Source organism: Tetrao urogallus, assembly GCF_951394365.1.
Source record: "Tetrao urogallus genome assembly, contig: scaffold_289, whole genome shotgun sequence".
NCBI classification, from domain to species: Eukaryota; Metazoa; Chordata; class Aves; order Galliformes; family Phasianidae; genus Tetrao; species Tetrao urogallus.
Window position 1 is genome coordinate 1 of NW_027638786.1, and position 13,837 is coordinate 13,837.

Genomic DNA, 13,837 nt, shown 5'->3' on the forward strand with positions numbered 1-13,837 from the left:
CGATGGGGGGGGGCTTGTGCGAGGCCACGCCCCCTTCACCTACTTTGGCCCCGCCCACAGGGTGGAAGTGGGCGGAGACTTCGTGGTGGAAGTGGAGGCAGCGTGTGAGGGGGCAGGGCTTGTCGCTGAGCATTGTGGGTAAGCAGCAGGGGTCACTTGGGGTCACGGAAGGATTTTGGGGTCATTTTGAGGTTTTTTGGGGTCATTTTGGGGTTTTTTGGGGTCGTTTGGGGGTTTTTTGGGGTCATTTTGGGGTTTTTTGGGGTCATTTTGGGGTTTTTTAGGGCCGTTTTTCTGTTTTTGGTGCATTTTTGGTCAATTTTCCCTCTTTTTCCCCCCCCCAAAGCTCTGCTTTTGAGCCCTATTTCTCCCCTGTGCTGGAAGCGCTGCTGCCGCTGCTGGAGGTGAGGCCTCCCCTGCCCATAGATCCCATAGGGCCCCATAGGGACCCATAAAGGCCCATGGGGACCCATGGAAACCCCTTAGGACCCCATAGGGACACATAGAGACTCCACAGGGACCCATAGGGCCCCATAAAGACCCATTGAGGTGTCCTAGAATCCTATAGGGTCCCATAGAGACCCCATGGGGACCCATAGAGACACACAGAATCCCATAGAGATCCCATAGGGACCCATAGAGGCCCATAGGGAAACATAGGGACCCTCAGAGACCCCATAGGGACCCATAGGGACCCAAAAAGAGACCTATAGGGACACATAGGGACCCCTTAAGGATCCCATAGGGATCCATAGGGACCCATAGAGACCCCATAGAGACCTATAGGGACACATAAAGCCCCATAAGGATCCCATAGGGACCCATAGAGACCCCATAGAGACCTATAGGGACCCATAGAGACCCATAGAAACATACAGAAACCCACAGAGATCCCATAGGGACCCCCAGAGACCCACAGAGACCCCATAGAGACCCAGAGACCCCATAGGGCCCCCCATCGTGTTGTCCCAGCGCCCCCTATTGTGACATTGTCACGACACCCCGCAGTTCCCGCACCCGGAAGTGCGCGCAGCCGCCTATGGGGCGCTTGGGGGGCTGAGCTGTGGGGCCGGCAGATCTATGGGGCACCGAGAGCTGCAGGGTGAGAACTGGGGGGGGTAGGGGGGGACATAAGGTGTTTGGGGGGGCCTGAATGGGATTTATGGGGTTTGGGGGGGGGGGGTTTGGGGTAGGGGGTGAATTATGGGGGGTCTCATTGGGATCTATGGGGAATAGGTGGGATTTGGGGGTGGGGGTTGTAGTTATGGGGTCTATGGGGGGATATGGGGTGGGGGTCGCAGTTATGGGGTCTATGGGGGGATTTGGGGGGTGGTGGTCACAGTTATGGGGTGAATAGGCGGATTTGGGGTGGGGGTCGCAGTTATGGGGTCTATGGGGCGATTTTGTGGGGTTGAATTTGGGCTGAATTCCGGTCTTTTTGGGCTCAGGCCGGGCGCTGGCGGCGCTGCTGGGGGCGGTGAGGGAGGAAAAGGGGGCGGGGCCAGCGAGGGCGGGGCTTACGGCGCTCTGCAAGGGCCTAAGCCCCGCCCCCAGCCCCCAGCTGCTGCACGCCATTGGCTGCCTGATGGCTGACGTCATCAACGGCAAGGTGAGGGGACGGGGCTAACGAAAGGGGTGGGTGTTAAATGGGGGACTTCCGGAAGGGGCGGGACTTCTGTAATCTGGACTTCCGGGAGGGGGCGTGGCTTATAGAGACACTGGGCTTGAATGTGGGCGTGGCTTAACAGAGAAGCAAGGGGGGCAACGGGACTTCAGGGAGTGGGCGGGGCTTCCATCGGGGCGTGGCTTAAAGGAGGGCTGGCGGCCATATTGATTTTGGGTCCATTTTGATGGATTTGGGGCCGATTTCCGCCATGTTTTCCCAGATCCGCTGCCTCCAGGACGGCGACGGAAGTGAAGATGAGGATGAGGAGGAGGTGGGCGGGGCTTCAGAGCCAGAGGCGTGGCCTTCTGGGTCAGCCCCGCCCACTACGCTCTGCTCTCGTCCAATCAGGTGGAGGCGGCAGCAGAGCTGAGGGAGCTGGCTGGAGAGGGGCTGGCGGCGGTGGGCGGGGCTTCGCCGGGGGGCGGAGCTTTGAGTGACGCCTTCCGTCAAGCCCTGCCAACCCTGTTGGGCTGCCTGGTGAGGGGGCGGGGCTTAATGGGAAGTGGGCGTGGCTATGCAGATTGCGGGGGGGAGTCCATACGGGTCTGTCTGACCCCGCCCCCTCGATGACGTCACAGAGCGGCGACGTGGCGCAGCGCTCCTGGGCGGCGGCCATCTTGGGCGAGGCAGGAGTACACCTGGAAGAGGGCGTGGCCAAGGAGCTGCTCCCTCTGATTGGCCCTGCCCTCGCTAGAAGCTCCGCCCACGACCCGGATCCGGAAGTGCGAAGCAACGCCCTCTGCAGCATCGGGCGTTTGGCAGCCAATGGCGTTGCGTTGGGGGCGTATCCTTGGTGCCAAGTCCCGCCCTCTGCGTTCAAGCTCCTCCTACTTCCCATGCAACCCAATTAGCGCCCTGACGCAGCTCTGGATTGGCCCAAAATGGCCAAATTTCTCCCACATCGACGCCCCTCCTCATGTCTAGCACACCCCTAAGCTCCGCCCGCTCATTAATCACACCCGTAGTATCAAATGCCAATCATCCAAGCCCCACCCTTTCCATAAGCCCATTTCCTGCTCAGCCCGCCCCCAACTCCTTTAGCCCCACCCCTTCACCAACCAATCCCAGAATCCCCTTCTTCTAGCCACACCCCTATGCACCCAATCACCGCTTAGCCGCGCGCCCTGCTAGAAGCTCCGCCCATTTTCCTTGACCCCGCCCCAGGGCGTGGCCGGGCTTGGCTGCCATTGGCCGAGCGCTGCGGGAGGAGGGGCCGGGCAGGACGAGGGACAACGCCTGCGGGGCTTTGGTCCGCCATAAGGGGGCGCTGCCGGATGCGGAAGTGAGGGGCGGGACTTCCGGTGGAAAGGGGCGGGAGGTGATTGGCTGGGATTCCTATGGGTGCAATCCAGGGATTTGAGAAGGGTGAATGCGTTTGGGATTGGAGGCGGCGTGGCTATGCGTGCTTATGGGCAGGGCGAAGGACTGCAGCCAATGGTGCCACAGATGAGTGACGCTGAAGGGGGCGGGGCTAAGTGTGGCAGCCAATGTGGAAGCATTTGGGCGGGGCTTATTAGGGGAAGGCTATGGATTACAACCAATGGGGGTGTGGAAGTGGGAATAAGTGGTGATTGGCGGGGCGTATGATGACGTGGCCGGAAGTGGGCGTGGCTTGACGTTGTCCCCGCCCCCCAGCTGCTGGCTCTGCTGCTCCCTGCGCTGCCGTTGACGGAGGATTTTGAGGAGAATTCCGCCGTTTTCGGGTATTTGCTGCAGCTGCAGCGACAGCAGGTGGGCGCCGGAGGCTCACATGGATCCCTATGAGAGTTCTATGGGCCTCTATAGGGCTCCTGTGAGTTTCTATGGGGACGGAATGGGGCGGGACTTAAAGGGTGGGCGGGGCATGAACTGACCACGCCCCTTTTTTGTAGCTCCTCCCCCACGCTGAGGAAATGCCGCGGGTCTGCAGCGCCATCGGGATGGGGAGAATGGAGAGAGGTGGGGGCGGCTACGGGGTGGGGGGGAGTGGGGTGGGTGTATCTATGGGGCACGACGCCACCCTCTGCCCCATATCGGCCCCACAGATCTGGAGGCCACGGTTGTGGGGCAGCTGCTGGAGTTGTGGAGGAGCTGCCCCATAGAAGTGGGGCGGGGAATGGAGCGGCTGCCCCATAGCGAGCGGGAGAGGCTGCAGAGCGCCATGGTGAGACCCCCAACCTGCCCCATAGAGCCCCCTTAAAGGCCCACAGCCCCATAAGTTCCCCCCCCACGTGTCTGACCCCGCCCCCTTTGCAGGGATTGGACGACGCAGCCGCCATGACGCCAACATCTGACCAATAAAAGAACGAGGCCGAAGCCACGCCTCTTTCATTCCGTGCGGGCGGGGCTTGGCGAAGGGGGGGCGGGGCCTCGGGGGCCGAGCCGGATGTTGATTGGCCCAAAGGGACGGGATTGCTCCAGCCGTAGCAAACCAGCAGCGCAGAGATCTACAGAAGGGGCGGAGCTTAGAGCAAGCCCCGCCCATACACGCAGCACCCAGAACCCCATTGGCCGCATCTGGCGAAGCTCCGCCTCCCTTACCGAGACAAACCCGGAAAAGCCGCGCCCACAACTTCCGGGGGGCGGAGCTCGGGAGGAGCCCACCAAGCTCCGCCCCCTCCGGTCGCCCCGCCCCCTCCAGCGCCAACCTATAGGAACGACGGAAGTGGGGTCGGATCGGGGTTAAGCCACGCCCACACCCCTCACAGGCCCCGCCCACTGACCGACGCAACGAGGCCACGCCCACCGGCGGAAGTTCCACCTCTTCCGGAAGTTCGGGCAGAGGGGGCGGGGCTCTGCAGATGGCGGGGTTAAACCTGATTGGTCGCTGACTCGTGACCACGCCCACCCTCCCCCTCCATACTCAAGCCACGCCCCCCTCAGACCTCAATTCCTCCGCCGGGGTCACCAGAGGGGGGAGCTCTTCCGGGGTCAGCTCCAGGGTCAGCTCTGTCCCACCGGAACCATAGAGACTCATAGGGAACCATAGGGAACCATAGAGAGCCCATAGAGGGACAGAGGGACCCACAGGGAGCCCACAGGGACCCACAGCCAACCCATAAAGGCCCAGAGACCCATAGAGACCCATAGAGACCCCATAAAGGCCCACAGACTCCAGAGGGACTCATAGAGACCCACGGAGACCCCATAAAGGCCCAAAGACCCCATAGAGACCCATAGAAACCCCATAAAAGCCCACAGACCCCATAGAGACCCATAGAGACCCCATAAAGGCCCACAGACCCCACAGCCGCCCCACACGAACCTGAGGACGGCGGCAGCCCCACACTCGGTTCTGGGATCTCTCTGGGTTCCTGTATGGGACGCATTTATGGGGCTGACCCCACAGAGACCCACAGAGACCCATAGAGACCCATACAGACCCACAGAGACCCATAGGGACCCATAGGGACCCACAGAATGACCCCACAGCTGTGGGTCTGACCCCATAAAACGACCCCACAACTCACCTCCACCTCACTGGGTTCCGGCGCTGTGGGGCGGGCGGCTCGGACCCATAGATCCAAAAGCTGGGGGGGCAGCCATCCTATAGGGGGAGGAACATCCTATGGGCCTGCCCCATAGATTGGGGGGCTCCTATGGGGCTGAGGGGGCACTTATGGGGCAGGGGGGGCACTTATGGGGCAGGGGAGGCACTTATGGGGTTAAGGATGCACTTATGGGGCAGGGGGGGCACTTATGGGGCAAGGGGGGCAGTTATGGGGTAGGGGGGGCAGTTATGGGGCAGGGAAGGCACTTATGGGGCGGGGGGGCACTTATTGGGCAGGGGGGCAATTATGGGGAAGGGGGGGCACTTATGGGGCAGGGGGGGGCACTTATGGGGTATGTGAGGCACTTATGGGGCAGGGGGGGCACTTATGGGGCGGCCCCATAGCGCTCACCCACTGCTGGGGTCCTGAAAAGCTCCATTGGGGTCCGACGCCATTCGGGGTGCAACTCTGGGATGATCTGTGGGGCGGCCCCATAAATGTGTGGGGCGGCCCCATAAGTGTGGGGTGGCCCTATAAGCGTAGCGTGGCCCTACAGAACTATGGGCTCTCCCCATAGGGCCACGGTACGCTGTCGGGTGGCCCTATAAGCTATGGGGCGGCCCTATAGAGCTATGGGGCGGCTGTGCAGAGCTGTGGGGCGGCCCCACACGCTATGGGGTCTCACCATGGGGCCGCAGTGCGCTGTGGGGTGCAGCTGAGCCCGGATCTCCTCGGCTGGGATCTGAAGTTCGGGGTCAATTTGGGGTCGGCGGCGCCGCCGGGGGGGTGGGGGGGCCTATAGGGCACAAATGGGGCAGCCCCATAGAAATCCCCACAGAGATCCCATATGGACCCCACAGACCCCATAGAGACCCCATAGAAACCCCACAGACCCCATGGAAACCCCATAGAAGCCCCAGAGACCCCATAGAGACCCCATAGAGCCCACAGAAACCCCATAGAAACCCCACAGACCCCATAGAGGCCCATAGAAGCCCCACAGACCCCATAGAGACCCCACAGGAGCCCCATAGACCCTATAAAAACCCCATAGAGACCCCACAGACCCCACAGAAACCCCATAGAAACTCCACAGACCCTATAGAGACCCCATAGAAACCCCACAGACCTCGGGGGGCAGCTGGGGCTCCTCAGGCACTTCCAGCCCTATAGGGCAGAACCGGGTCTTATAGGGCCGCCCCACACTTATAGGGCCACACTTATAGGGCCGCCCCCTCCTATAGGGCCGCCCCACACTTATAGGGCTGCCCCATAAGCGCTCACCCGGCTCTGGGACCCGCAGCTCCTCCTCCTCCTCTGGGATTTCCTCCACTGTGGGGCATGGGGAACTTATGGGGTCAGCCCTACAAGGGAGCCTCCACCCCATAGGGACCCACAGCGCCCCATAGAGGCCCAGAGACCCCATAGAGACCCCACAGAAACCCCATAGGGACAGAAAAACCCATAGAAACCCCATAGAGACCCAATAGGGACCCAGAGACCCCATAGAGACCCCATAGGGACACAGAAACCCCATAGAAACCCCATAGGGACCCATAGCGCCCCATAGAGGCCCACAGACCCCATAGAGACCCCACAGAAACATAAAACCCCATAGAAACCCCATTGAGACCCCATAGAGACCCCATAGAGTCCCCAGAGACCCCACAAACCCCAAAGAAACCCCCAGACCCCATAGAAACCCCCCAGACCCCATAAAACCCCCCAGACCCCATAGAAACCCCTCAGACCCCATAGAAACCCCACAGACCCCATAAAACCCCCAGACCCCATAGAAACCCCACAGACCCCATAGAAACCCCACAGACCCCATAGAAACCCCCCAGACCCCATAAAACCCCCAGACCCCATAGAAACCCCACAGACCCCACAGAAACCCCATAGAAACCCCATAGAAACCCCCCAGACCCCATAGAAACCCCACAGACCCCACAGAAACCCCACAGACCCCATAAACCCCCCAGACCCCATAAAACCCCCCAGACCCCATAGAAACCCCAGACCCCATAAAACCCCCCAGACCCCATAAAAACCCCAGACCCCATAGAAACCCCTCAGACCCCATAAAACCCCCAGACCCCATAGAAACCCCCCAGACCCCATAGAAACCCCCCAGACCCCATAAAACCCCCAGACCCCATAGAAACCCCCCAGACCCCATAGAAACCCCAGACCCCATAGAAACCCCACAGACCCCATAGAAACCCCACAGACCCCATAAAAACCCCAGACCCCATAGAAACCCCTCAGACCCCATAGAAACCCCACAGACCCCATAAAAACCCCCCAGACCCCATAGAAACCCCCCAGACCCCATAGAAACCCCATAGAAACCCCCCAGACCCCATAGAAACCCCCCAGACCCCATAAAACCCCCAGACCCCATAGAAACCCCACAGACCCCATAGAAACCCCACAGACCCCATAGAAACCCCCCAGACCCCATAAAACCCCCAGACCCCATAGAAACCCCACAGACCCCACAGAAACCCCATAGAAACCCCATAGAAACCCCCCAGACCCCATAGAAACCCCACAGACCCCACAGAAACCCCACAGACCCCATAAACCCCCCAGACCCCATAAAACCCCCCAGACCCCATAGAAACCCCACAGACCCCATAAAAACCCCAGACCCCATAGAAACCCCCCAGACCCCATAGAAACCCCACAGACCCCATAAACCCCCCAGACCCCCCAGCTCACAGTGGGGCAGCAGCCGGGATTCGGCCTCGGTCAGGAACTGCAGCTCCTCTGGGGTCACCTCGGGGAGCTCAGCTTCCTGTAGGGCCGCCCCACAGCGCCCCATAACTGCCCCATAACCGCCCCATAACCACCCCATAGCTGCCCCATAACCGCCCCATAGCCGCCCCATAACCGCCCCATAACCGCCCCATAGCTGCCCCATAACCACCCCATAGCCGCCCCATAACCGCCCCATAACCACCCCATAGCTGCCCCATAACCGCCCCATAACTGCCCCATAGCTGCCCCATAACTGCCCCATAACCACCCCATAGCTGCCCCATAACCGCCCCATAGCTGCCCCATAACTGCCCCATAACCACCCCATAGCTGCCCCATAACCGCTCCATAGCTGCCCCACAGCCACCCCATAACCGCTCCATAGCTGCCCCATAACTGCCCCATAACCACCCCATGGCGAACCCATAACTGCTCCATAGCTGCCTCATAACCACCCCATAATCACCCCATAGCTGCCCCATGGCCACCCATAACCGCCCCATAGTGACCCCATAGGGATGCCATAGCCACCCCATAACCACCCCATGGCCACCCTGTAACTGCCCCATAGCGACCCCATAACCGCCCCATAAGCACCCCACAGCCGCCCCATAGCGACCCCCTAACCTTTGCTATGGGGCAGCCCCATAACCGCCCCACAGCCTCCCAGTAAACCCCACAGCCCCACAGCTCCGTAGGGCCGCCCCACCTCCAGCAATGGGGTCGGAGCGACGCCCTCAGCCTCCCTCATGGTGATGCTCTCTGGGGTGGGGGCTGTGGGGGGGATGTGGGGTGGATGTGGGTCCCTATGGGGCTCTATGGGGTCCCTATGGTTCCCTATAGGATCTTTATGGGGTCCCTATGGGGCTCTATGGGGTCCCTATGGTTCCCTATAGGATCTTTATGGGGTCCCTATGGGGCTCTATAGGATCTTTATGGGGTCCCTATGGGGCTCTATGGGGTCTGTATGGGGTCCCTATGGGGCTCTATGGGTTCCCTATGGTTCCCTATAGGATCTTTATGGGGTCCCTATGGGGCTCTATGGGGTCCCTATGGCTCCCTATAGAATCTTTATGGGGTCCCTACGAGGCTCTATGGGGTCTTTATGGGATTTCTATGGGGTCCCTATGGGGCTCTATGGAATCCCTATAGGATCTTTATGGGGTCCCTATGGCTTCCTATAGGATCTTTATGGGGTCTTTATGGGGTCCCTATGGGAGCTCTATAGGGTTTTATGGGTCTTTAGGGGATTTCTATGGGGTCCCCATGGGGCTCTATAGGGTCTCTATGGGGCTGTATGGGGTCCCTATGGATCCCTATAGAATCTTTATGGGGTCGCTATGGGGCTCTATGGGGACCCTATGGCACCTTATAGGATCTGTATGGAGTCCCTATGGGGCTCTATAGGGTATTTATGGGGTCCCTATAGAATCTTTATGGGGTCCCTATGGCTCCCTATAGGATCTTTATGGGGTCTTTAAGGGATCCCTATGGGAGCTCTATAGGGTTCTATGGGTCTTTAGGGGATTTCTATGGGGTCCCCATGGGGCTCTATAGGGTCTCTATGGGGCTGTATGGGGTCCCTATGGCTCCCTATAGAATCTTTATGGGGTCGTTATGGGGCTCTATGGGGTCCCTATGGCACCTTATAGGATCTTTATGGGGTCCCTATGGGGCTCTATAGGGTTCTATGGGTCTTTAGGGGATTTCTATGGGGTCCCCATGGGGCTCTATAGGGTCCCTATGGGGCTCTATGGGGTCCCTATGAATCCCTATAGGATCTTTATGGGGTCCCTATGGGGCTGTATGGGGTTCTATGGGGTCTTTATGGGATTTCTATGGGGTTCCTATGGGGCTCTATGGAGTCCCTATAGGATCTTTATAGGGTCCCTATGGGGCTCTATGGGTCCCTATGGGGTCCCTATGGGGCTCTATGGGGTGTCAGCTATAGGGCAGCCCTATGGGGTGAGGGATGCGGTTATGGGGTGAGGGCCGGTGCTGTGGGGTCCCTATGGGGCACCAATACCCCATAAATCCCCCCCCGCCCCATAAGTGTGGGGTGCAACTCACCCAGAAACAGCGGCTCCTCCAGGACCTGTGTGGGGTTGTGGGGTTATGGGGTGGCTGTGGGGCGGCCCCATAGCAAAGGTTGTGGGGTCGCTATGGGGTGGCTGGGGGGTGGATACGGGGCTGCCCCATACCAAAGGTTATGGGACAGCTATGGGGCAGCTAAGGGGCAACTATGGGGCAGTTATGGGGCAGCTATGGGGCAGCTGTGGGGCAGCTGTGGGGCAGCTATGGGGCAGCTATGGGGTGGTTATGGGGCAGCTATGGGGCAGCTATGGGGTGGTTATGGGGCAGCTATGGGGCAGTTATGGGGCAGCTATGGGGTATCTATGGGGCAGTTATGGGGCAGCTATGGGGTATCTATGGGGCAGCTATGGGGCAGTTATGGGGCAGCTATGGGGCGGCTATAGGGCAGCTATGGGGCAGCTATGGGAAGGCTATGGGGCAGCTGTGGGGCAGCTATGGGGCAGCTATGGGGCAGCTATAGGGCGGCTATGGGGCAGCTATGGGGCGGTTATGGGGCGGTTATGGGGCAGCCATGGCGCAGCTACGCGGTAGTTATGGGGTATCTATAGGGAAGCTATGGAGCAGTTATGGGGTATCTATGGGGCAGCTATGGGGCAGTTATGGGGTATCTATGGGGCAGCTATGGGGCAGACCTGCAGCAGCTGTGTGGGGCTGGGCAGCTCCACAGCCATGACCCCAAAGAACGGATCGGGGGCAAATTCCAGCTCTGCCATGGAAGTGCGGGCGTCTGGGAGCAGCTGCAGCCTGGGGGGAGATGGGGGGCAGGGGGGGAATGGGGGGAGATGGGGTGGATGTGGGGCGGTTATGGGGTGGATATGGGGTGGATGTGGGGTGGATATGGGGTGGTTGTGGGGTGGTTGTGGGGTGGATGTGGGGTGGATGTGGGGTGGATGTGGGGTGGATGTGGGGTGGATGTGGGGTGGATGTGGGGTGGATGTGGGGTGGATGTGGGGTGGATATGGGGTGGTTGTGGGGTGGTTATGGGGTGGGTGTGGGGTGGGTGTGGGGTGGATATGGGGTGGTTATGGGGTGGTTGTGGGGTGGATGTGGGGTGGATGTGGGGTGGATGTGGGGTGGATGTGGGGTGGATGTGGGGTGGATGTGGGGTGGATGTGGGGTGGGTGTGGGGTGGGTGTGGGGTGGATGTGGGGTGGTTATGGGGTGGTTGTGGGGTGGTTGTGGGGTGGATGTGGGGTGGATGTGGGGTGGATGTGGGGTGGATGTGGGGTGGTTATGGGGTGGTTATGGGGTGGTTGTGGGGTGGTTGTGGGGTGGTTGTGGGGTGGATGTGGGGTGGATGTGGGGTGGATGTGGGGTGGATGTGGGGTGGTTATGGGGTGGATATGGGGTGGATGTGGGGTGGATGTGGGGTGGTTGTGGGGTGGTTATGGGGTGGGTGTGGGGTGGGGTGTGGGGTGGATATGGGGTGGTTATGGGGTGGTTGTGGGGTGGATGTGGGGTGGATGTGGGGTGTGGTTGTGGGGTGGATATGGGGTGGATATGGGGTGGTTGTGGGGTGGTTGTGGGGTGGTTGTGGGGTGGATGTGGGGTGGATGTGGGGTGGATGTGGGGTGGATGTGGGGTGGATGTGGGGTGGATGTGGGGTGGTTATGGGGTGGTTGTGGGGTGGATGTGGGGTGGATGTGGGGTGGATGTGGGGTGGATGTGGGGTGGATGTGGGGTGGATGTGGGGTAGATGTGGGCTGGTTATGGGGTGGATATGGGGCGGTTATGGGGCGGTTATGGGGCGGTTATGGGGCGGTTATGGGGAGGTTATGGGGCGGTTATGGGGAGGTTATGGGGCGGTTATGGGGTGGTTATGGGGTGGCTGTGGGGCAGCCGTGGGTCGCACTCACCGCACCGTGGGGCTGAGGTCGATGCTGGGCGGTGGATGCAGGCGGTGCAGGCGGCCCCACACCGACGCCACCTCCTCTGTGGGGCGCACAGCCATCGGCCCCACCCCGTGTGCCCATATCACGACATGTCGCCCCGTGTCGCGACGCATCACCCTCGGATCGCGATACACCGCCCCCATGTCGCGACTGACCGCCCCGTATCGCGACACATTGCTGCCTATCACGACATCCCCACCCCTACTGCAATAAATCAGCCCCTGTGCTGCCTTCTATTGCAACATCGCGCCCCCTATCGCGATATACCAGCCCCCATACCACTCCCATATCGCAACATTCCACCCCTATCGTGATGTATTAGCCCCCATATCTGTCTTATTGCGATACCCCACCCCCAATCGCGATCTATCAGCCCCCACACCACCCCTGTATCGCAAGGTCCCTCCCTCTATTGCGATATCCCGCCCCCTATCGCGATATATAAGGCCCCCCACCACGCCCATATCGCAGCGTCCCTCCCTCTATTGCGATATCCAGCCCCCTATCGCGATATATCGGCCCCCATGCCACCTCCAATCGTGATATCCCACCCCCTATCGCGATATATCAGTCCCCAGACCACCCCCATATCACAAGGTCCCTCCCACTATTGCAATATCCAGCCCCTTATCGCGATATATCAGCCCCCCACACCATCCCCAATCATGATATCCCACCCCCTATCACGATATATTGGCCCCCATCTCTCTCCCACCGCGATACCCCACCCCCAGTCGCGACATACCAGCCCTCACACCACCCCCATATCGTAGCGTCCCTCCCTCTATTGCGATATCCCGCCCCCTATCGCGATATATCGGCCCCCACGCCACCCCCAATCGCGATACCCCCACCCCCAATCACGATATATCGGCCCCCACACCACCCTCAATCATGATATCCCGCCCCCTATCGCGATATATCGGCCCCCCCCAGCCCCATATCGCAGCGTCCCTCCCTCCATTGCGATATCCCGCCCCCTATCGCGATATATCACGACACGCCGCACCTGCCAGCGCCCCGCACTGCCGCCAATAGACGCGCGCCAGGCCGAGCTGCAGCTGCGCCGCCAAGTAAAGGGAGCAGCGAAGGGGCGGGGCTTCGGCCGGGAGGGGCGGGGCCAGCGTGCGGGGCAGAGCCAATCCCTGCACGAAGGCGGCCAGGGCCGAGCTGCCAGGGGGAGGGGCTTCCGTCAGGGGGCGGGGCTACGGACAACGGGGGCGGGGCCAAAGGAGCCCCAGAGGGAACCATAGGGGCCCATATGAACCCATGAGACCCCATAAGGCCCCACAGGACCCCACAGGGACCCCATAGGACCCCATAAGGACCCCATGAAGACCCCATAGGACCCCACGGAACCCCACGAAGACCCCATAACCCCATAGGACCCCATAACCCCATAAGAACCCATAAAACTCCATAAAGACCCCATAGAACCCCATATGACCCCATTGAACCCCATAAGACCCCATAACCCCATAGGACCGCATAAGACCCCATAGAGACCCCGTATAACCCCACAGAACCCCACAGAGAACCCATAAGACCCCATAACCCTGTAGGACCCCATAAGGACCCCCATAACCCCATAGAACCCCATGGAGACCCCATAAGACCCCACAACCCCATAGGGCCCCATATGACCCCATAGGACCCCATAACCCCATATCACCCAGTTAAGACCCCATAAGGACCCCATAGAGACCCCATAAGACCGCATAGAACCCCATAAGACCCCATAACCCCATAGGACCCCATAGAGACCCCATAGGACCCCATAACCCCATAGAGACCCCATAGGATCCCATAGAGACCCCATAACCCCATAGAGACCCCATAGGACCCCAAAGGACCCCATAGAGACCTAACCCCACAGGACCCCATGGAGACCCCATATGACCCACCCCATAAGACCCCATAAAACCCCATAAGCCCATAGGACCCCATAA

General features: G+C 60.2%; 1 protein-coding gene across 1 annotated transcript; it reads left to right on the forward strand.

Annotated features, from left to right (window-relative positions):
- Window positions 1–60: 60 nt before the first annotated feature.
- LOC306957749 (importin-4-like) lies at window positions 61–3,946 on the forward strand (the record flags this gene model as incomplete). The annotated part of the gene is made up of 12 exons (XM_079551217.1): window positions 61–138; window positions 347–404; window positions 1,009–1,102; window positions 1,449–1,609; window positions 1,887–1,937; window positions 2,015–2,143; window positions 2,245–2,450; window positions 2,831–2,948; window positions 3,302–3,397; window positions 3,538–3,604; window positions 3,691–3,809; window positions 3,902–3,946. Coding segments are annotated over 12 exons (1,222 nt in total), but the record flags the coding sequence as incomplete, so codon positions are not given.
- Window positions 3,947–13,837: the final 9,891 nt, after the last annotated feature.